Source organism: Procambarus clarkii, chromosome 7, assembly GCF_040958095.1.
Source record: "Procambarus clarkii isolate CNS0578487 chromosome 7, FALCON_Pclarkii_2.0, whole genome shotgun sequence".
NCBI classification, from domain to species: Eukaryota; Metazoa; Arthropoda; class Malacostraca; order Decapoda; family Cambaridae; genus Procambarus; species Procambarus clarkii.
This window is the reverse complement of record NC_091156.1, coordinates 15,459,772-15,484,512: the sequence shown is the minus strand read 5'-3', so window position 1 is coordinate 15,484,512 and position 24,741 is coordinate 15,459,772. Positions and strand designations below refer to the sequence as shown.

At 43.6% G+C, this 24,741-nt stretch overlaps 1 protein-coding gene across 4 annotated transcripts in view; it reads left to right on the top strand.

Annotated features, from left to right (window-relative positions):
- Positions 1-24,741, top strand: part of LOC123761417 (high-affinity choline transporter 1) — a 348,005-nt gene that overhangs the window by 130,540 nt on the left and 192,724 nt on the right. For all 4 annotated transcript variants that reach the window (XR_011224660.1, XM_069313210.1, XM_069313215.1 and 1 more), the window contains one exon: positions 21,352-21,545. Coding sequence is in view for 3 of the 4 variants with exons in the window: in XM_069313210.1 (XP_069169311.1) it covers positions 21,352-21,545 (194 nt within the window). In the remaining variant the exon portion in view is untranslated. The remainder of the gene's footprint in view (positions 1-21,351; positions 21,546-24,741) is intronic.

The window sequence follows — 24,741 nt, the reverse complement described above, 5'->3', positions numbered from 1 at the left end:
GTCACATTAACGGCTACATCTTCCTTTCTTCTGACATATAGATTTTTAAGATTAATTAAAATATATGGAAACTAATTATACAATTTATTGGCTGGTGTGCAGGGCTTCACACTCTCAGAGCAAGCCATCAAGTAACTATCAAAACGCATATATCTTCGTTTTCACTTCAGTTATATTTATGACAAAGGATTTTAAATGTAGCCTATATTTCTACCTTTCTGATGACATAAATACTTTCGTTAATTACAATATCTAGATCAAACTAACATTGATATTCAAAAGGTTGTATATTTTCCATCAATGGAGAGCATCAGCCAAGAAGCCTTCTTTAAAATATGAATATCTTTCCTCACCCAATAAGATCTAATCTCTGAATAAAACGCAAAAAACGACTTGATTGTAACCTTTCCACCGCTGCCAATTGGATGGGGGAGAGGGGGTTATGTGTAGGATAAACATTTCAATTGTGACACTAGCCCTCCATATAAATCAGTTGCTTAAATTATAAACTGTACTTGTGGTCGGTCTCGAGCCCATTGTTGATGTGACAATGTGTATTGACTTTTGTAACTAGCTTATCAAGATTATAACTTGCTTGGCTATATGAATTGTGGGGCTCAGTCCCTGAGCCAATTATGTGCCTCTGTAACACTCCACTATCGCCCATAGGATGGGTATGGGGTGCATAATAAATGAACTAAACTAAGCTCTGCCTTTTTGATAACATATACAATTATAAGCTTTATTTGTGAATCTCAATTAATTAAACAATATATCACAGAGCCTGTAGGGTTCGGTGAGATGAGTGAAGAGACATGGGAGATTTTACATAAGTACAGTACATGGTAGTTTAAGTAGCGAACGCATGTCAACGAATAACGAGTATATATAGCAAAACTATTGTCCTATGAACTAGGCTTGGTCACCTCAGTAGAGAAAACAAAGATCCTGAACCGACGCCCACCCAGACGGGGTGGGGCTGTTCGCAAAATGCAGTTGCATGATGGCTCTCTGCTCGACTATGTAACCAGATACAAATTCCTTGGTCTTGAAGTTCCTTACTGTACCGCAATGTTGTAGCCAGACTGGGTCGCTAATGTAGAGAGAGGCTCCGTGCTCTCAAGACTGTGGCAGGCTACCATCCAAGCTATGGTGCAAATGTGAGAATTGTCAAAATGATGTATCTCTCATATATTAGGTCGCTGATTGATTATGTTGCACCCATGCTTGCTACCATCCAAGCTATGGTGCAAATGTGAGAATTGTCAAAATGATGTATCTCTCATATATTAGGTCGCTGATTGATTATGTTGCACCCATGCTTGCTCTAGTGCCTGAGAGAATGCTTGGAGGGCTGGAAAAGATGCAAAACGAAGCCATGAGGATTATCCTCGGATGCCCCCGTACAACTAAATTACTAAACATGAGGAAGGAACTGAATATTTCATGTGTAAGTGATTGTATCACTGAAATTAATGCTTTAATTGGTATCAAGATGCTTAGGCTAACCCACCCTAACCAATGCACTGAAGCCCTCCAAGCCTTCTTCCTTGAAGATCAGCATCCCTCCAAATGGGTTACGGTAACTGCCAATGTGCTCAGAATGTATAACTTTCATCACCCCTACCAAGAGAGACAACAACAACACATTCCTGCCTCATGGGAGATCACTCCTTTCCAAATTACTGTTCCCCTTCCCCACCCAAGAAGCTGATTAAAGAACAGTCCTTGCTTCGACAAGAAGCAAAGTACAATGCCTTAAGCCAAATTGATGCTTTAGTCAGAGAGCGCTCCCTTTCCCAAATTATTTACACTGATGGATCCTTGGATCAGTCTTATGGTGCAGCTGGAAGTGCAGTTGTTGTGACAGGGAGAGATGGTTCCATCTCCCATGAGTGTGGAGCGCGTCTAAGTAACTGGGCCTCCACTCTTCAAACAGAATTGGTTGTCATAATCCTTGCACTAGAGCGCGTATATGAATCCAAAGTTGACACGCTAATTGTAAGTGACTCCTTGTCATCCTTGACTGCCCTCAGCTTCCCAAGGCATAACTGTGACGTGCTTATCTCTGAAGCTAGAAACAGATATAGTGAAATAATCAATGATGGAGTCAGAGTTTGTCTCCTGTGGATTCCTTCCCATATTGATCTCCGAATGCATCTAGTGGGCCATATATGAATGAGCATTCATTTAGGCCCCTTAACTCGACGTTTGGTTCATCCCACAGCGCCAGTTCTGCTTACCAAAAATGGCCCACTAGATACTCAGACTTCTAGATGTTACCACTGCTAGGCTTAGGCTCGGCTACAAGTACCTCTGGGAGTTTGTAACATCTGCTGATTTACATTTGACTAAATGTAAACTCTTTCAGCAGAACTATTCGCATACTTTGCGTCATTATATAATGGAATGTGAAAAAATTGCGGAATTTAGAAATAACACCATCAATAGTGTCCAAGAAATGTGTAAGTACTTCATTCATAATGATGTGCTGCCCGAAATTTTAGCGAAGTATCCAAAATTTGCTTACTGTAGGTAATGCATGCACATGACTGTAAAGCTGCCGCCCAGTTGGGTGGGTGTGCAGCAAGACTAGTAACTGTGTGACTCACTATAAATGTAAAGTGCCTCGTATAGTGACTGTTGTGAGCCTCTTGTAATGTCACTTGTGACACAAAGATTATTGATGTGTGTAATTGTGTCGGTGATTAGATATGTATGTATATGTGTATACGTATATATATATATATATATATGTATATATATATATATATATATATATATATATATATATATATATATATATATATATATATATATATATATATATATATATATATATATATATATATGCGAACAAGCCTGAATGGTCCCCAGGACTATATGCGAATGAAAACTCGAGTCACTTCTGGGGTGTGAGTTTTCATTCATATATATATATATATATATATATATATATATATATATATATATATATATATATATATATATATATATACATGTATGTATGAGGGTGTGTACATGTGTATACAACATTGATAATTTTTTAACTAGCGTCATATTTACAGAAAAACTGTAAAACTTTTGCCTTATTTAAAAGCAAAACCAAAAAGTACCTAACTTCATCTATTTAGTTTCCTACACTGAGCTTTAAATTTGCTTTGTACCTAGTGGTACCCAATCTCCTAATTTTTATGTAATATCAAACAACCTTATCATTGTGTTCATTGCTGTCTTCTTTTATGTGCTAGCCATATGCTGTATTGTGACTACCAATTTTTGTCAACTACCATTCAAGCTGTCATTGCAATCAATCTTATATTGTTTCTGCTGTATTGTGCCTACCAATTTGTTGTCAACTACCATTTTAAGCTGTCATTGCAATCAATCATAGCTACCTATGTGCTTTAATATACTGTACCTATAATTTTCTCTCATCTTTTTTTTTCATTCCATGTAATCTGTTATCATTTTTTTGTCTATAAAATTTGCAAGTATTTACCTCCTTAAAATTTTCTTAGATTAAGGACCTGCCCGAAACGCTGCGCGTGCTAGTGGCTTTACAAGACTGTAATTACCATAATTGTATCCTCACATTCCTTATGTACATTCTTGTATATGCATAAATAAATAAAATAAATAAATAAAATAAATATATTGTTATTTGCTTAGCTAAACGAACTAGAGGGTTCAGTTCCTGAACCGATTATGTGCCTCTGTAATCCTGTACACCACCGCCCACGGGATGGGTATGGGGTGCATAATAAAGAAAGAAATTGAATATGAAGTCGATTTAACTTCCAAACATATATTTTTTAATAAATGTTAAATGTTTTCTGGCTAGTTATGTTAGATTTTATTAAAAATACGTATTCTACTTGTTAACATTATAATTTAAATTTGTGATAATTTGAGCAGAGAAGTGCGACCCCTGGATATGCCAACAAACACTTTCCAAACAACGATATATCTTGGATAAGTCGCTCCACAACATTGACGCTTGGACCGTCGACTTCCTTTGATGCTACTTATTTAATAATGAAATTACATTAGTTTGGAGTAAATATATGTTTTCTCATGTTCTGCATTCAGCACCCACATTATAGTGAGTAAATATACCATATTACTTCATTACTTAAATAATGCTATGAGGGTTTGAGTAGCTTTGGGTATTTAGTGCACAGAATCTCCAATAGATGGGGCGAGAGTCGCCCCATCTCTCACCCAAGAGAGAGTCGAAACTTAATTTAAAATTGATATATCTTTGTCCTCGAACATGATATATTTCATTTGGTGCAATCATAATAATGTTCATATCTCGGTCTTTCTGGAGGCATATAAGATTTTAGGCTTTATTAGCGAATCTTTGTTAATTATACAATATATCGGCAAGTGCGTAGGCGTCTGCACTCCATGCCCGACAAGCTACTGAGTGCTACTATAAAAACATATGTATCTTCACTTGAGCTATAAATATGTCTATTGTAATGTATTTAAAATGAAGCTCTTATTTCTATCTTGCTTAAGACTTATAAAACATTTGTGTTTATTAACGAATTTACGTGAAATAAACATTGATCTGAGAGAGAGTTGCTCTGTCGTTCAGTCTGTACGGGGTGGGAGCTCCGTAATTTTTAAAATACATGTATCTTCATTAGAACTTTAAGTATGTCTATGGTAAAGTGTTTAAAGTGAAGCTTATATGTCTGTCTTTCTTGAGACATATAAAACATATATGTTTATTAACGAATTCACGTGAAATAAACATTGTTCTGAGAGAGAGTTGCTCGGTCGATCGATCTGTCCGGGGTCGGAGCTCTGCTATTATAAAAGTACACGTATCTTCGCTTTAAATATGCCCATGGTAAGGTATTTAGAATAAAGCTTATATTTCTATCTTTCTTGTGACATATAAAACTCTTACGTTTATTAAGGAATCTGCGTGAAATAGGCATGGTTCTGAGATGAATGCTGCGGTTTGCGAGCTCGACAATGGACGCCATACATATCCAGTGGGTGTTATTGGACCCCATACCCATTTTATGGGTGGTTGGAGCCCCATACCTATTCTATGGGTGGTTGGAGCCCCATACCCATCCTGTGGGTTGTAGTGGACGCCATACTCATCCTGTGGGTGGTATTGGACCCCATACCCTTCCTGTGGGTGGATGTGATCCCCATACTCATCCTCTGGGTGGATGTTACCCTCAAACCCATCCTGTGGGTGGTATTGCACCCCTTACTCACCTAACAGGCGGTAGTGGAGAATATACCGATCCTATAGTTGGTATAGTAGACACAATACCATCCTGTTTACAGTAGTTTACCCCATAGACATTCCAATGAACCATCGTTTTCTGTTAGCGTTCCTACAAAACATCCTTTAAAGATTTGTAAAGCACAAACTATGGTATATAATATTGATTGGTGAAGGACTGTTATTTTATGTAATCATTTTTAGTGCTTATTATAATTTACTAAGAACAACTAATATTTCTCAAAACAAAACTACGAACCTTCAATAGGAAGTAGCTGATCTATAATATTCTAAGAGCATGGACAATAGTAGGTAAATTTCACAACCCATGTGGGACCTGAAAAGTACAATTTTCCTTATAATTGAACCAATCACGACTATTCTGCTATCTAGGTTGACGGACGGGTACTGTGAGACGTAAATTGGTACGTGAGGAAGAGTTTGGGCTTTGGAAAAAAAGTAACTGGGAATATATCACATATTTACTAATTCATATTCAACATATTGACTTTAAGCATTAAGTCATATATGTGCTGTCTTGTGTGAGAACGGGTTGCGCACTTCTCTGCACAAATTATCACAAATTTAAATTATAATGTTAACAAGTAGAATACGTATTTTTAATAAAATCTAACATAACTAGCCAGAAAACATTTAACATTTATTAAAAAATATATGTTTGGAAGTTAAATCGACTTCATAGGACAATAGTTTTGTTATATATACTCGTTATTCGTCGACATGTGTTAACTACTTAAGCTACCATGTACTGTACTTATGTAAAATCTCCCATGTCTCTTCGCTCATCTCACCGAACCCTACAGGCTCTGTGATATATTGTTTAATTAGTTGAGATTCACAAATGAAGCTTATAATTGTATATGTTATCAAAAAGGCAGAACTTAGTTTAGTTCATTTATTATGCACCCCATACCCATCCTATGGGCGATAGTAGAGTGTTACAGAGGCACATAATGGGCTCAGGGACTGAGCCCCACAATTCATATAGCAAAGCAAGTTATAATCTTGATAAGCTAGTTACAAAAGTTAATGCACATTGTCACATCAACAATGGGCTCGAGACCGACCACAAGTACAGTATATAATTAAAGCAACTGACATATATGGAGGGCTAGTGTCACAATTGATATGTTTATCCTACACATAACCCCTTCTCCCCCATCCTATGGGCAGCGGTGGATAGGTTACAATCAAGTCGTTTTTTTGCGTTTTATTCAGAGATTAGACCTTGTTACGGCCCTCTCGGGTCGCAACTGGGTTCTTACTCTGATGTTGTTAGAGGAAGGGTATCTGGCCCCAAGCCAGTAGTGGCTTTCAAGGGATGTGATCCGTAACGCAAGTAAATTAATAGGGGAAGGGAAATAAAGTAAAAAACTTAATATAATATAATGATCACCGTCACCAATACATATATATAAATGATTACACGGGGGGGGGGGGGGGTATAAACACTATAATACACTTCTTATGAAGACTCTGGATCCTCTCGGTGCCAAGCTCTCGGTGCTCTCGTGGCCTCACGACGAATCCTTCGAGAAGCTGAGTCTACCCCGGCCACAGGCCAGCCAAAACACAGTTCCACTGGGGGCACCGCCGTGGAGGCCGTCAACCACAAGTCCAGCAGATAACTGGCAGGTTCCGAATCAGCAACGCTGGTTAGGCCACTCCACGAGCGATACTAGGGTAGCGCCCTAGTCAGGAGCCTCATGTGATACCACAGATCACTCTCCTTTCCACGATACCCCAGTGGTTAAACGTCTCCACCAGTCAGTCCCGGGTATGACAATCCTTCAACTGCCGCTTCACAGGCAGGGTAACACCACAGTGTTCATCCGGGAGGCGACTCACAACTGCTGCAGCAAAACACTTGGTGTCGAGACGGCTGCCTTGGGTAGACTGACTCAACTTCCATTACAGCAGTCCCAGGTCGACTCTGTAATCAGACACGTCATCAGTAACAGGGACACACAAAAGCACCTCACTTACAGGCTCAGACCCAAACGCCCACCTATCCACTCCATAGATGGCGTTGTCGTCTGAGCACCACCTCACCAGAGGTCAGCAGCGGCTGTGCTGTGAGCTGAACAGAACTGGAAAATGGCCCTCGTGGCCAGTACACCTCGTCCTCACCAGGTGTCGTCGTCCATTTGGAGGGGGTTTCGAGAACTGACCCACAGATGGCGTGGTCGTCACTGCTCCAGGCTCGGACGCTGGATTCGGGTCCGTAACAGACCTTATTGGGCGAGGAAAGATATTCATATTTTAAAGAAGGCTTCTTAGCTGATGCTCTCCATTGATGGAAAATATACAACCTTTTGAAAATCAATGTTAGTTTGATCTAGATATTGTAATTAACGAAAGAATTTATGTCATCAGAAAGGTAGAAATATAGGCTACATTTAAAATCCTTTGTCATAAATATAACTGAAGTGAAAACGAAGATATATGCGTTTTGATAGTTACTTGATGGCTAGCTCTGAGAGTGTGAAGCCCTGCACACCAGCCAATAAATTGTATAATTAGTTTCCATATATTTTAATTAATCTTAAAAATCTATATGTCAGAAGAAAGGAAGAAGTAGCCGTTAATGTGACAACATTTAAAAATATATATATCTTAAGTTAAATAAATAATACCACCTTATCGCCGGTGTCCGGACACATGAAAACTACCTAGGTATCAGTATCCAGCCAGGCGGGGATCACAGGCTGAACAATACTGATAAATTATGTAATGCACTACTTGTGGTCGATCTCGAACCCATTTATGATGTGACGACTTATAGTGAATTTTGTAACTAGCTCATCAAGATTGTAACTTGCTTAGTTAAATGAATTGTGGGGTTCGGTTCATTCATTTTCTTTCTTTATTATGCACCCCATAATACCCATCCCGTGGGCGGTGGTGTAAAGGATTACAGAGGCACATAATCGGCTCAGGAACTGAACCCTCTAGTTCGTTTAGCTAAGCAAATAACAATCTTTTGACACTAGTTACAAAATTATTAATGTACATATACTTATGCATACATGTACATATACATATGTATACAAATATACATACACATACATATCTAATCACCCACACAAATACACACATCAGTAATCTTTTGTGTCGCAAGTGATTCAACAAGAGGCTCACAACAGTCACTATACAAGGCACTTTACATCTATGATGAGTCACACAGTTACTAGTCTAGCTGCACACCCACCCAACTGGGCGGCAGCTTTACAGTCATGTGCATGCATAACTTACAGTAAGCAAATTTTGGATACTTTGCTAAGATTTCGTGCAGCACATCAATATGAATGAAGTACTTACACATTTCTGGGACACTATTGATGGTGTTATCTCTAAATTCCGCGATTTTTTTCACATTCCATTATATAATGACGCAAAGTACGTGAATAGTTCTGCTGACAGAGTTTACATTTAGTCAAATCTACATCAGCAGATGTTACAAATTCCCAGAGGTACTTGTAGCCGAGCCTAAACCTAACAGTGGTAACTTCTAGAAATCTGCTAGCATTATTGGATGACCCATAGACGTGCGGTACCTCCTGCATAATAGAATGATGATAAATGGGGTAACTGGTGTGAATTTCACTTTGCCTCAAGTCTCCGAAATTTAGTTGATGTTCCTGGGATATTACTGCCCTCAGGCTGCTCAAAGGCAGTCCAAGTTGGTTATCAATTCCCTCTTTACGAGCAAAAGTCTTGGCCAACTCATCAGTTCTATCATGCATTCGGAGACCAATATGGGAAGGAATCCACAGGAGACAGACTCTGACTCCATCATTGATTATTTCATTATATCTTTGTCTAGCTTCAGAGATAACCACGTCAGTCCCTCAGCCCATTATGTGCCTCTGTAACCCTTTCCACTACCGCCCACAAGATGGGTATGGGGTTCATAATAAATGAACTAAACTAACAGAGATGTGTTGATAAACATTAATGTTTTATATTTTATTAAAAATACAGATATAAACTTTGTTTTCAATCTTTGAATGTAACAATATTTCAAATATAAGAACCAAGATATATTTATGATTTAACGATTTCGTATAAAGTTGCAATATTACCTTAATTACACTCTATCATCATATGACGCAGGATCGATGTCTAGGTGAATTATGGCTGACACAGTCAGATTATATATGTCAGCCACAAGCAAGTAATTTTCAAAAGGTGCCAAACCGGGGAATGTCATCTACAAGTACAGCTCTTAACTTAAGTATAAGCCTTATATATTATATATCACGAAAAATTCAGAAACATAGAATATACTTTAAAAATGTTGTCATATATTGTATAATATATTTTGTATATAATTTGAACCACATACTCATCCTGTGAGTCTTAGTTTACTGTGCCCCCCCATATTCATCACGTCACTCAAGGGGTCTGTGTAATTACCCAAAGTTAATTACCCCCGAGGACCAGGCCTCCTCCGGTTTGTAGTTTGGTCCACCAGGCTGTTTGACGCAGCTGTCATTTACACATATTACATTTATATGTGGATAACTAATCAATCATTGACTTTAACATTAGTAGCCCAACGTCTATAAGGATGATGAGTTGATATATGAGAGCAGTCAAAACTAACTAGCCTAATTTGCTACTTTTTTATTTATTTATTTTATTTATATATACACGAGTTCTTACATTCTTGTAAAGTCACTACCACGCATAGCGTTTCGGCCATGTCCTTAATCCTAATTTTGACCCTGGAATACGACCCTCCAAACCGTGTACCCATTCCATTCACTGGTGGGTGAACAGAGATAGGCTACTGTTAAGGATTGGCACCTGGTCAATTCTCCCCGGTAGATACTGTACAAACGAGTGCTTTACCACTATGCCACGGGGACTGCTTTTTTAACTCAATCTGGCAGCAGGACTCGAGAGAGAGAGACCATCCAGATGTGCTGCTCCTAAACAGCACATACATAATCACTAAAAAATTCTCTAAATATCTTTCCGGCAGAACAATTCAAATAAAAATCGTTCAATAACTTGAATTTTTTATTAAGCTCTTGGTGGTAAAGCGTTTGAACTTAAGAATTGTCTCAGTCATTCTCTGTTTTATTGTTATTAAACATATATTAAACTCAAACCAAACAAATCACCAGACGAAGTATTTGCCAGTTGTGCTTAAGAATGTTAGTAATAAAACACCTGGTGTTATTCTTCACCTATATCTTTTTCTGGTTAATCCCTATTTACATTATGCAGTTCAGGTTTCGTCGCCATACTATAGTTTTTAGTTTAGTTAATTTATCACATAATGGGTTCAGGGACTGAACACACAATTTATTTATCCAAGCAAGTTACAATCTTGAGGAGCTAGCCACAAAATTCATAACACATCGTCACATCAACAACATGTGGTCGAGATCGACCACAAGTACAGTTTCTAAATTAAGCAAATGCCATATGTGGAGAGCTAGTGTCACAATTGATATGTTTTCTGATCAGGGGGAGAAAGATACTGACAGTATGGGGCTTTAATGTTTATTGAAAATTAAATTCTGCAGAACATGTAGATATATAAAGTAAGAATTAACAAGTAACAATTCCAAGTCCGAGGACTAGATTTAACTTAAAAGGTACACCCGTAGTAAGTATGAGATAACTTAGCCTAGTGACATGGAAACGAAATCTGCAGAAACCTAAAGCTTAACTGGTACTAGAATTAAGGCCGTGTGCAAATGTGTAGTAATTATATTACACTAGGATATAACAGGCAGGACACAAAGAGTAACTAATAAGTGAGAGACCACTTAACACATAATGGACCCGACCAAGAGGCCGTAAAGACCTAATGAATAAGGAGAAGGGGGGTGACTACAAGTAGGGCTTCCTAGCACCTAGACTGGGCAAAGTATTAGCTGCGGACGGCGGGACACTTGGGGACCGGCGCTGCACCCCCACCGCAGGCCAGCGGCCGGACCCCCCCCTGAAGGGCGAGTGCCAGCTGGCCGCGAGAGGCACTCAAAGTGGCAGAGCAACAACGTCCCATCTGACGTAGGATGTGAAAGCACTACTCTTCCACCTGCCGACTGCCATTATTTCTGATGGGGCGAGCCCGTCCCGAGACAGCTGGGTGGCCCTGCCGATACGGAAGGAATGTGGCGCGTAGTCATCTGGAGGCAAGCCTAGCGCCGAGAGGGCAGCGCGTAGGATCCTGGAGAAATCACGCCTGGTGACAGGAGCGCCTGCGGCGTGTTTGAATATGGGCCCCGGGCCCACGCCCCTGTAGTTAAAGTATTTAGACAGAGCGCAGACCGGACAGTACTTGCTGGAAGGGTTCGCTCTCAGGGAGAGGGTGGGCGTGCGACCTGCGCTGTACTTGTAGGTGTTGAAGACGATATCTATTCCTGCCGTCGTAAATGATACCTGCTCAAGGTTGAGCGTGTGTCGTCCATGCTCCACGTAGACCGCCTCACCCGGGCGTAGGCAGGCGTGGAAAGCCAGGGAAAAGAGCGCCCTGTAGCAAGACTTCTCATAGGCAGAGTTGCATACGCCTCCCAGTGCCCGCAGCAGGCGATGCAGGAGGCTCCTCGTCACAGGGAGACGCCGTGCAGGGGCCCGCTGTGCGGAGTTACGTGCCCCTTTGAGGAGCTGGGTGACCAGGAACTGCCGTGTTGGGTCCCTCCTACCGTGTAGCTTGCAGACGAAGGCGATGGCCGCTAGATAGGCGTGCAGAGAACGGAAAGCCAGGTCCTGCGAGAGCAGAGATTGCAGGAAGTTCACCAGGGTCGAAGGTGCAGCATCAAAGGGGCATTCTCCTCGCCGCCCTGCCGAGACGTAGGCGGCGTACTCCACCCACTTAGCCCTGTAAGTACGCCTCGTCGCTGGCTGCAGGGAGTTGAATAGGGTCCTCACAGTTGCAGGGCAGGAGGTGCGCGGGAACTGTTGTCGGCGTCTCGGCGAGGCCTGCGTCTTGCAGGAACAAGGGCGGCAGCGTCTGTAAGCAGGGAAGAGCATCACAAACCTTGTTTAATTTTCCTGGGAGGTGGGAGGGTAGGAGTGTAATGTTATGAATGAGTAAGAGCACTGCCAAGGGCCTGACAATTTGCATTAGTAGGGGGCACCTAGCAGAGAGTGTGTTGAGCACGTTTACCACTGCACTGTTGTCCGATTTGCACACCAGCCTCTTATTGGCCAATACCGGGGCGAAAAGTGCTATACCCATGTAGAAAGGGTAGAGCTCTAGCAAAGCAATGTTGAGCCGAGTAGGAACCCCCCTCTGAAGCCCCCCGCGACGTAGTCTCGCAGGGGGTATCCCACCAGCAAAGCATCAAGGGCGTCGGCGTCCACCGGCGTTGTTACTGCCGGCGTTCTTCTTACCCTTGTCCTGTGGTTGTCTTCGTGGGTGCTGGTCGTGGGTGGGTCCATCGCGTAAGTGAGCTGGGAGGCACGTGGTGTAGGCCGGGTGCCTCCTTCGGCAGCACGGGCAGTAGTGCAGGAAGGAACATGAAGTAAAACTGCAGCCGGGTCCCCTCGAGTGGTAGGCAAAGCAGTAACCCGGGGGAGCCTTGCGGCCCGGGCGCTAGAGAGGGTAAGGGCTGCCGGCCGACCTGCCTCCTGTCTGTCTGTCTGAACAGCGACGTGTGCGACGCGCTGTACCGAGCGGAATTCCAGGTCCAGCCTGTAATCAAGCCAAGAACAGTCCGACCTCTCCTTGTCCCATCTGAAGGCCTTGTCGTACCACATCCAGTCACTTTTAAGGGTCACCTTTATGGTCTTGACATAACGGGCGTAGGTGAGCAGGGCCTGAGCCTCGGCCGGGTGCTTCTCGATGTAGATTGTGGCATAGATGTCAAAGCCGTGCGCCCACTGGTCCGGCATCAGGGGTGGCTGCTTCTTACCAGATGCCTGGGGGTCAGTGGTGGGCACGGGGCGCGACTCGTAGGGTCCAGCTTCTTGCTCATGAGTGAGCAACTCCCTGAGGTCAACATACTTTTTAGCCCAGATCTTTTCCCGGAGGGCCTGTGGTACGTGTACGCCCAGGAGTGGGATGGTGGAAGCCTGAGGTGCCCGAAGGTGTCCCAGCCAAGGGCTAGAAGGTGGGGAAGAAGCACTCACCCTGGGAGACTCACCATAAGAGGACGGGCTGGAGGAGCTGGCACGGCGCCTCGATTTATGCCCCCTGGCCCTGTATCGAGGTCGATGCTCGGAGGGGAAGGGCGAGGGGGCTGGGGCGGCCGGGGCAGGGGCGGCCACGGCACCTCCTCCATTGCGGTGACCTGAGCCCGAGGAGGGCCCACGTGCCTGCGCAATGAGGGCCTGCAGCATCGTCCAATCGTCTGCTGAAAGGGGTGGGAGTTGTGTCACTGTGCCACCCGTTGCTTTGCCTGAATTGCGCAGCTGAGGTGTGCGCCCGCTGTCCGTGTCCGAACCAACCGAGGAGGGCTCTGTAGAGGGGGAGGCAAAGCGTGCGGGCTTGGTCCGCGCCCTGACCGGCTGTGTCCTTGCTCCACTACGTTGCTGTCCTCGCGTTGACGCCGTCCGTGCCCTCTTCCGTGTTGCAGAAGTTGGGTGGTCCGGCTTCTCACCACTGCGGAAAGAGGGGACATTAGTGACAGACTGACTAACCTGGCGACAGGCAGGGGGGAAAAACCCGGCTGCCACGCCTGCTAGCATAACATACCCCGCCCCAACTAAAAGTAATTAAGACACGTTGCCGGGGATAGAAACAGAATCCCACAGGCACGAAGGAGGGGGGGGGGTTAAGATAAGCAGACGTAGGAGGAACCAAGGTGACGGCTCCCACAGGCGTGCCCGCACGGCTGGGGGGGGGGAAGCGGAAATAACAGTGGGCCGAGGAGAAGATAACGTCGCCGAGGCGCACTGGACGGCACCCAACCCGGTCTGAGAAAGGACATAGGCCCAGAGGCGAGTGGGCGATAACTTAGAATGAAATGGAAGAATGCGGAAGTAAGAGGGCGAGACCGAGTAAACAAGGGAACCAGGGGGGGGGCACCCGATAAGCCGCAGCTCGCACACCGTGCTGGCCATACCTAAACGTACCTAGTCAGGAAGGGGACAAGCATAAAAGTAACCCAGCAAAAGAGACAAGCAGCTGGCAAAGCATAGCCTGCAGGAGGCGAATGTGCTGGGGAAGGCTGAACGAACAGGTCCAAATAACTTAAAGCAAGAGGCCCGTGACACAGCAACGAGCCCAATGCGTCTGAATTTACCCAATATCATAAAGGCAAAGCGCTAGTTAAACACCCGTAAGGAGACCAAGAAAATAACTAAGCAACAAGAGCAAAGCGGTGTGCGGGAAAATGCCAACCCGTTCTCACACAAGACAGCACATATATGACTTAATGCTTAAAGTCAATATGTTGTATATGAATTAGTAAATATGTGATATATTCCCAGTTACTTTTTTTCCAAGGTCCAAACTCTTCCTCACGTACCAATTTACGTCTCACAGTACGCGTCCGTCAACCTAAATAGCAGAATAGTCATGATTGGTTCAGTTATAAGGAAAATTGTAGTTTTCAGGTCCCACATGGGTTGTGAAATTTACCTACTATTGTCCATGCTCTTAGAATATTACAGATCAGCTACTTCCTATTGAAGGCTCGTAGTTTTGTTTTGAGAAATATTAGTTGTTCTTAGTAAATTATAATAAGCACTAAAAATTATTACATAGAATAACAGTGCTGCGCCAATCAATATTATATACCATAGTCTGTGCTTTACAAACCATTAAAGGATGTGTCGTAGGAACGCTAACAGAAAACGATGTTACGTTGGAATGTCGATGGGGTAAACTACTGCAAACAGGATGGTATTGTGTCTACTATACCAACTACAGAAAAAAAAAAGGATTGCTATATTGTTCACTACCACCTGTTAGGTGGGTAAGGGGTACAATACCACCCACAGGATGGGTATGAGGGTCACATCCACCCACAGGATGAGTATGGGGGATCACATCCACCCACAGGAAGGGTATGGGGTACAATAACACCCACTGGATGTGTATGGCGTCCATTGCTGCGCGTCGAGCTCGAAAACCGCAGCATTCATCTCAGAACCATGCCTATTTCACGCAGATTCCTTAATAAACGTAAGAGTTTTATATGTCACAAGAAAAATAGAAATATAAGCTTTATTCTAAATACCTTACCATGGGCACATTTAAATTTAGAGCGAAGATAGAGTACTTTTATACTAGCCGATCTCCGACCCCGGACAGATCGATCGACCGAGCAACTCTCTCTCAGAACAATGTTTATTTCACGTGAATTCGTTAATAAACATATATGTTTTATATGTCTCAAGAAAGGCAGACATATAAGCTTCACTTTAAACACTTTACCATAGACATATTTAAAGTTCTAATGAAGATACATGTATTTTAAAAATTACGGAGCTCCCACCCCGTACAGACTGAACGACAGAGCAACTCTCTCTCAGATCAATGTTTATTTCACGTAAATTCGTTAATAAACACAAATGTTTTATATGTCTTAAGCAAGATAGAAATAAGAGCTTCATTTTAAATACATTACAATATACATATTTAAAGCTCAAGTGAAGATACATATGTTTTTATAGTAGCGCTCAGTAGCTTGTCGGGCATGGAGTGCAGACGCCTACGCACTTGCCGATATATTGTATAATTAACAAAGAAACGCTAATAAAGCCTAAAATCTTATATGCCTCCAGAAAGACCGAGATATGAACATTATTATGATTGCACCAAATGAAATATATCATGTTCGAGAATAAAGATATATCAATTTTAAATTATGTTTCGACTCTTGGTCGAGCGAGGTCATAGAACAACAGGTCATAGATTTAAACTAACTAAACAAAGATACCGAAGAAATATAAGAAAATATACTTTCGCAAACAGAGTGGTAGATGGTTGGAACAAGTTAGGTGAGAAGGTGGTGGAGGCCAAGACCGTCAGTAGCTTCAAAGCGTTATATAATAAAGAGCGCTGGGAAGACGGGACACCACAAGCCTAGCTCTTATCCTGTAACTACTCTTAGGTAATTACACAAAGGACCGTATACACACACAAATGATTGTATACACACACAGGACCGTATATACATCTCTGTGAGCCACAGAGATATCAGAAAGAACTTTTTTAGTGTCAGAGTGGTTGACAAATGGAATGCATTAGGCAGTGATGTGGTGGAGGCTGACTCCATACATAGTTTCAAGTGTAGATATGATAGAGCCCAATAGGCTCAGGAACCTGTACACCTGTTGATTGACGGTTGAGAGGTGGGACCAAAGAGCCAGAACTCCACCCTCGCAAGCACAACTAGGTGAGTACAACTAGGTGATTACACACACAGGACCATATACACTCACAGGACCGTATACACGCACAGGACCGTATACACACACAGGACCGTATACACACACAGGACCGTATACACTCACAGGACCGTATACACTCACAGGACCGTGTACACACACAGGACCGTTTACACACACAGGACCGTATACACTCACAGGACCGTATACACACACAGGACCGTATACACACACAGGACCGTATACACACACAGGACCGTAAACACACACAGGACCGTATACACACACAGGACCGTATACACTCACAGGACCGTATACACTCACAGGACTGTATACACTCACAGGACCGTATACACACACAGGACCGTATACACTCACAGGACCGTATACACACACAGGACCGTATACACACACAGGACCGTGTACACACACAGGAAAGTATACACACAGCCTACCTGTAACGATTCGAGAAAGAGACCTGGGAGTGGATGTGACACCTAATCTAACTCCTGAGGCACATATAAATAGGATAACGACAGCAGCGTACTCTACACTGGCGAAAATTAGAACTTCATTCAGAAACCTAAATGAGGAAGCTTTTAGGGCGCTTTACACTGCCTACGTGAGACCCGTCTTAGAGTATGCCGCGCCATCATGGAGCCCCCACCTGAAGAAACACATAAAGAAACTGGAGAAGGTTCAGAGGTTTGCGACGAGGCTTGTCCCAGAGTTACGAGGGAGGGGATATGAAGAGCGGCTGAAGGAACTGAACCTTACGACACTAGAGAAAAGAAGGGAGAGAGGAGATATGATAGGGACATATAAAATACTCAGGGGAATTGACAAAGTGGAAATAGATGAAATGTTCACACGTAATAATAACAGAACGAGGGAACATGGGTGGAAACTGGAAACTCAGATGAGTCACAGAGATGTTAGGAAGTTTTCTTTTAGCGTGAGAGTAGTAGAAAAATGGAATGCACTTGGGGAACAGGTTGTGGAAGCAAATACTATTCATACTTTTAAAACTAGGTATGATAGGGAAATGGGACAGGAGTCATTGCTGTAAACAACCGATAGCTAGAAAGGCGGGATCCAAGAGTCAATGCTCGATCCTGCAAGCACATATAGGTGAGTACATATAGGTGAGTACACACAGGACCGTATACACACACAGGACCGTATGCACACACAGGACCGAATACACTCACAGGACCGTATACACTCACAGGACCGTATACACACACAGGACCGTATACACTCACAGGATCGTATACACTCACAGGACCGTATACACTAACAGGACCGTATACACACAGGACCGTATACACTCACAGGACCGTATACACACACAGGACCGTATACACACACAGGACCGTATACACACACAGGACCGTATACACACACAGGACCGTATACACACACAGGACCGTATACACTCACAGGACCGTATACACACACAGGACCGTATACACTCACAGGACCGTATACACTCACAGGACCGTATACACACACAGGACCGTATACACACAGGACCGTATACACACACAGGACCGTATACACACACAGGACCGTATACACTCACAGGACCGTATACACTCACAGGACCGTATACACACAGTTGAGAGGCGGGACCAAAGAGCCAAAGCTCAACCCCCGCAAGCACAAATAGGTGAGTACAAATAGGTGAGTACACAGAGGACCGTATACACTCACAAGGCCGTATACACTCACAGGACCGTATACACACAGGACCGTGTACACTCACAAGACCGTATACACTCACAGGACCGTATACACTCACAGGACCGTATACACACACAGGACCGCATACACTCACAGGACCGTATACACACACAGGACCGTATACACTCACAAGACCGTATACACTCACAGGACCGTATACACGTACAGGACCGTATACACACACAGGACCGTATACACACACAGGACCGTATACACACACAGGACCGTATACACACACAGGACCGTATACACACACAGGACCGTATACACACACAGGACCGTGTACACACACAGGACCATATACACACACAGGACCGTGTACAGACACAGGACCGTATACACACACAGGACCGTATACACACACAGGACCGTATACACACACAGGACCGTGTACATACACAGGACCATATACACACACAGGACCGTGTACACACACAGGACCCTGTACAGAGATAAGAGAGGGAATAGTTAACCAGGAACCACTGGAAGAGCTTGCGATTACCAGCGGGGAAGTAAGGAAGTGTTTACTAGAGTTGGATGTGACAAAGGCTATAGGCCCAAATGGAATCTACCCTTGGATACTAAAGGAAGGAGCAGAGGAACTGTGCCTCCCACTCTCCATAGTGTATAACAAATCACTGGTAACAGGGGAACTGCCAGAAATTTGGAAAGCAGCTAACGTAGTCCCGATATACAAGGGGATAGACAGGAGGCACTGAATTACAGGCCAGTGTGCCTAACCTGCATACCATGCAAGCTGATGGAGAAGATTGTGCGAAGAAAGCTAGTGGAGCACCTGGAGCGAAAGAACTCTGTAACACAGCATCAACATGGATTCAGGGATGGCAGGTCCTGCCTCACAGGGTTACTTGAATTCTACGACCAGGCAACAAAAATAAGGCAAGAAAGAGAAGGATGGGCAGACTGCATATTTGTGGATTGTCAGAAAGCCTTTGATACAGTGCCACACAGGAGGCTAGTGAAAAAGCTGGAGATGCAGGCTGGAGTGAAAGGTAAGGTACTCCGTTGGATACAGGAGTACCTAAGCAACAGGAGGCAACCAGTCAGTGTGAAGGGTGAGGTCTCAGATTGGCGAGACGTTACGAGTGGAGTCCCGCAGGGGTCAGTCCTTGGACCTATACTGTTTCTGATATATGTAAATGATCTCCCAGGGGGTATAGAATCGTTTCTCTCAATGTTTGCCGATGATGCAAAAATTATGAAGAGGATTGGAACTGAGGACGATAGTAGGAGGCTACAAGATGACCTAGACAGACTGAGTGAATGGTCCACAAATGGCTGTTGAAGTTCAACCCGAGTAAATGCAAAGTAATGAAACTAGGCAGTGGAAATAGGAGGCCAGACACAGGATACAGAATAGGAGGTGAAGTACTTAATAAAACGAACAGAGAGAAAGATCTAGGAGTTGATATCACACCAAACCTGTCTCCTGAAGCCCACATAAAAAGAATAACGTCTGCGGCATATGCGAGACTGGCTAACATCAGAACAGCGTTCAGGAACCTGTGTAAGGAATCATTCAGAATCTTGTACACCACATATGTAAGACCAATCCTGGAGTATGCGGCCCCAGCATGGAGCCCGTACCTTGTCAAGCACAAGACGAAGCTGGAAAAAGTCCAAAGGTATGCCACTAGACTAGTCCCAGAACTAAGAGGCATGAGTTACAAGGAAAGGCTGCGGGAAATGCACCTTACGACACTGGAAGACAGAAGAGTAAGGGTCACAACATGATCACAACCTACAAAATCCTCAGAGGAATCGACCGGGTACACAAGGATGAACTATTCAACACTGGTGGAACGCGAACAAGGGGACACAGGTGGAAATTGAGTACCCACATGAGCCACAGAGACGTTAGAAGGAACTTCTTCAGTGTCAGAGTAGTTAACGGATGGAATGCATTAGGCAGTGATGTGGTGGGGGTTGACTCCATACACAGTTTTAAATGTAGATATGATAGAGCCTAGTAGGCTCAGGAATCTGTACACCAGTTGATTGACAGTTGAGAGGCGGGACCAAAGAGCCAAAGCTCAACCCCCGCAAGCACAAATAGGTGAGTACACACACAGGACCGTATACACAGGTTAATTAGGCAGAAAAGAGAAGGGTGGGCAGGCTGCATTTTCTTGGACTGTCAGAAAGCCTTTGACACAGTACCTCATAAAAGGCTGTTACAAAAGTTGGAGCAGCAGGCAGGAGTAAAAGGTTAGGTGCTCCATTGGATGAAGGAGTACCTAAGCAATAGGAAACAGCGAGTAACGGTGAGAGAGGAGGCATATGTGGCGAAATGTCACCAGCGGGGTTCCACAGGGCTCTGTACTCGGACCCATCCTATTTCTAGTTTATATAAACGACCTTCCGGAGGGTATAGACTCATTCCTCTCAATGTTTGCTGATGATGCAAAACTTATGCGAATAATTAAGACGGATGAAGATAGACAGAGACTACAGGACGACCTGGACAAACTGGAGGAATGGTCTAGAAAATAACTGCTAAAGTTCAACTCAGGAAAGTGTAAAGTCGGGCCCCTTCGTGAATCAGGCCCCAGACTTCTGGTTGGTATGGACTGCTCCACACTTCAGCGTGAAGAGTATACGTCCTACAATATGTATTTGATAGAGACCAGCGCGTCCTGGGTCTCTCCGAGCTGATGGTAAAGCTTCTATTATTATTTTGTTAAACTTTCAAACTTATATCTCAAATTCCTCCACTGATGAATTAATAATGAGAACCAACAAGATCAATTTAGGGGCTCAATCGTATCATAATATTATATCAATTATAGGAATTATATCAGAGTAGGAAGCATCTGGCTGGAGTTATTGCTTCAGACTTAACTACACATTCTTGGTAAAGTTGTTATTTCTGAACAGAGGATGAATCCTCATAGTTTAATATTACATGTAAGTAACATACAAGTGTGATATACACACTTAGAATGTTGCAAGATAGATAAGTAATACAGTGTTGCAGACAGGTGATCAGTATATATGGTTGGCAGGGTTCCGGAGCGTGACCAGAACGTGCCCCGCCAGATGGGCCTCATTGTCTTATCCATGGTGATCCTGGCCATCGGTCTGTGGGTCGTTAAGCGCTGCAAGCGCATCAAGCGCTGCAAGCGCTCCTCGGTCACTGACGAGGTCATACCGGCCGCCAAGAATTTTGGCACCTTCGTCGGCATCCTCACCATGACAGGTTAGTGGTTCATGGCTCTTGTGTGGTCACTATGACAGGTTAGTGGTTCATGGCTCTTGTGTGGTCACTATGAGAGGTTAGTGGTTCATGGCTCTTGTGTGGTCACTATGACAGGTTAGTGGTTCATGGCTCTTGTGTGGTCACTATGACAGGTTACTGGTTCATGACTCTTGTATGGTCACTATGACAGGTTAGTGGTTCATGGCTCTTGTATGGTCACTATGACAGGTTAGTGGTTCATGACTCTTGTGTGGTCACTATGACAGTGGTTCATAACTCTTGTGTGGTCACTATGACAGGTTAGTGGTTCATGGCTCTTGTATGGTCACTATGACAGGTTAGTGGTTAATGACTCTTGTGTGGTCACTATGACAGGTTAGTGGTTCATGACTCTTGTATGGTCACTATGACAGGTTAGTGGTTCATGGCTCTTGTGTGGTCACTATGATAGGTTAGTGGTTCAGGACTCTTGTATGGTCACTATGACAGGTTAGTGGTTCATGACTCTTGTATGGTCACTATGACATGTTAGTGGTTCATGACTCTTGTATGGTCACTATGACAGGTTAGTGGTTCATGGCTCTTGTGTGGTCACTATGATAGGTTAGTGGTTTATGACTCTTGTGTGGTCACTATGACAGGTTAGTGGTTCATGACTCTTGTGTGGTCACTATGACAGGTTAGTGGTTCATGACTCTTGTGTGGTCACTATGACAATGGTACATGACTCTTGTGTGGTCACTATGACAGGTTAGGGGTTCATGGCTCTTGTATGGTCACTATGACAGGTTAGTGGTTCATGACTCTTGTATGGTCACTATGACAGGTTAGTGGTTCATGACTCTTGTATGGTCACTATGACAGGTTAGTGGTTCATGACTCTTGTATGGTCACTATGACAGGTTAGTGGTTCATGGCTCTTGTGTGGTTACTATGATAGGTTAGTGGTTCATGGCTCTTGTGTGGTCACTATGACAGTGGTTCATAACTCTTGTGTGGTCACTATGACAGGTTAGTGGTTCATGGCTCTTGTATGGTCACTATGACAGGTTAGTGGTTCATGGCTCTTATGTGGTCACTATGACAGGTTAGTGGTTCATGACTCTTGTATGGTCACTATGACAGGTTAGTGGTTCATGACTCTTGTATGGTCATTATGACAGGTTAGTGGTTCATAACTCTTGTGTGGTTACTATGATAGGTTAGTGGTTCATGACTCTTGTGTGGTCACTATGACAGTGGTTCATGGCTCTTGTGTGGTCACTATGACAGGTTAGTGGTTCTTGGCTCTTGTGTGGTCACTATGACAGGTTAGTGGTTCATGGCTCTTGTGTGGTCACTATGACAGGTTAGTGGTTCATGGCTCTTGTATGGTCACTATGACAGGTTAGTGGTTCATGGCTCTTGTATGGTCACTATGACAGGTTAGTGGTTCATGACTCTTGTGTGGTCACTATGACAATGGTTCATAACTCTTGTGTGGTCACTATGACAGGTTAGTGGTTCATGGCTCTTGTATGGTCACTATGACAGGTTAGTGGTTCATGGCTCTTGTGTGGTCACTATGATAGGTTAGTGGTTCAGGACTCTTGTATGGTCACTGTGAAAGGTTAGTGGTTCATGACTCTTGTATGGTCACTATGACAGGTTAGTGGTTCATGACTCTTGTATGGTCACTATGACAGGTTAGTGGTTCATCGCTCTTGTGTGGTCACTATGATAGGTTAGTGGTTCATGACTCTTGTGTGGTCACTATGACAGGTTAGTGGTTCATGACTCTTGTGTGGTCACTATGACAGGTTAGTGGTTCATGGCTCTTGTGTGGTCACTATGACAGGTTAGTGGTTCATGACTCTTGTGTGGTCACTATGACAGGTTAGTGGTTCATGGCTCTTGTATGGTCACTATGACAGGTTAGTGGTTCATGACTCTTGTGTGGTCACTATGACAGTGGTTCATAACTCTTGTGTGGTCACTATGACAGGTTAGTGGTTCATGGCTCTTGTATGGTCACTATGACAGGTTAGTGGTTCATGGCTCTTGTATGGTCACTATGACAGATTAGTGGTTCATGACTCTTGTATGGTCACTATGACAGGTTAGTGGTTCATGACTCTTGTATGGTCACTATGACAGGTTAGTGGTTCATGGCTCTTGTATGGTCACTATGACAGGTTAGTGGTTCATGACTCTTGTGTGGTCACTATGACAGTGGTTCATAACTCTTGTGTGGTCACTATGACAGGTTAGTGGTTCATGGCTCTTGTATGGTCACTATGACAGGTTAGTGGTTCATGGCTCTTGTATGGTCACTATGACAGATTAGTGGTTCATGACTCTTGTATGGTCACTATGACAGGTTAGTGGTTCATGACTCTTGTATGGTCACTATGACAGGTTAGTGGTTCATGACTCTTGTATGGTCACTATGACAGGTTAGTGGTTCATGGCTCTTGTGTGGTTACAATGATAGGTTAGTGGTTCATGGCTCTTGTGTGGTCACTATGACAGTGGTTCATAACTCTTGTGTGGTCACTATGACAGGTTAGTGGTTCATGGCTCTTGTATGGTCACTATGACAGGTTAGAGGTACATGGCTCTTATGTGGTCACTATGACAGGTTAGTGGTTCTTGACTCTTGTATGGTCAATATGACAGGTTAGTGGTTCATGACTCTTGTATGGTCACTATGACAGGTTAGTGGTTCATGGCTCTTGTGTGGTTACTATGATAGGTTAGTGGTTCATGACTCTTGTGTGGTCACTATGACAGTGGTACATGACTCCTGTGTGGTCACTATGACAGTGGTACATGACTCTTGTGTGGTCACTATGACAGGTTAGTGCTTCATGACTCTTGTGTGGTCACTATGATAGGTTAGTGGTTCATGACTCTTGTATGGTCACTATGACAGGTTAGTGGTTCATGGCTCTTGTGTGGTCACTATGACAGGTTAGTGGTTCATGACTCTTGTGTGGTCACTATGATAGGTTAGTGGTTCATGACTCTTGTGTGGTCACTATGACAGGTTAGTGGTTCATGACTCTTGTGTGGTCACTATGACAGTGGTACATGACTCTTGTGTGGTCACTATGACAGGTTAGTGGTTCATGGCTCTTGTATGGTCACTATGACAGGTTAGTGGTTCATGACTCTTGTATGGTCACTATGACAGGTTAGTGGTTCATGACTCTTG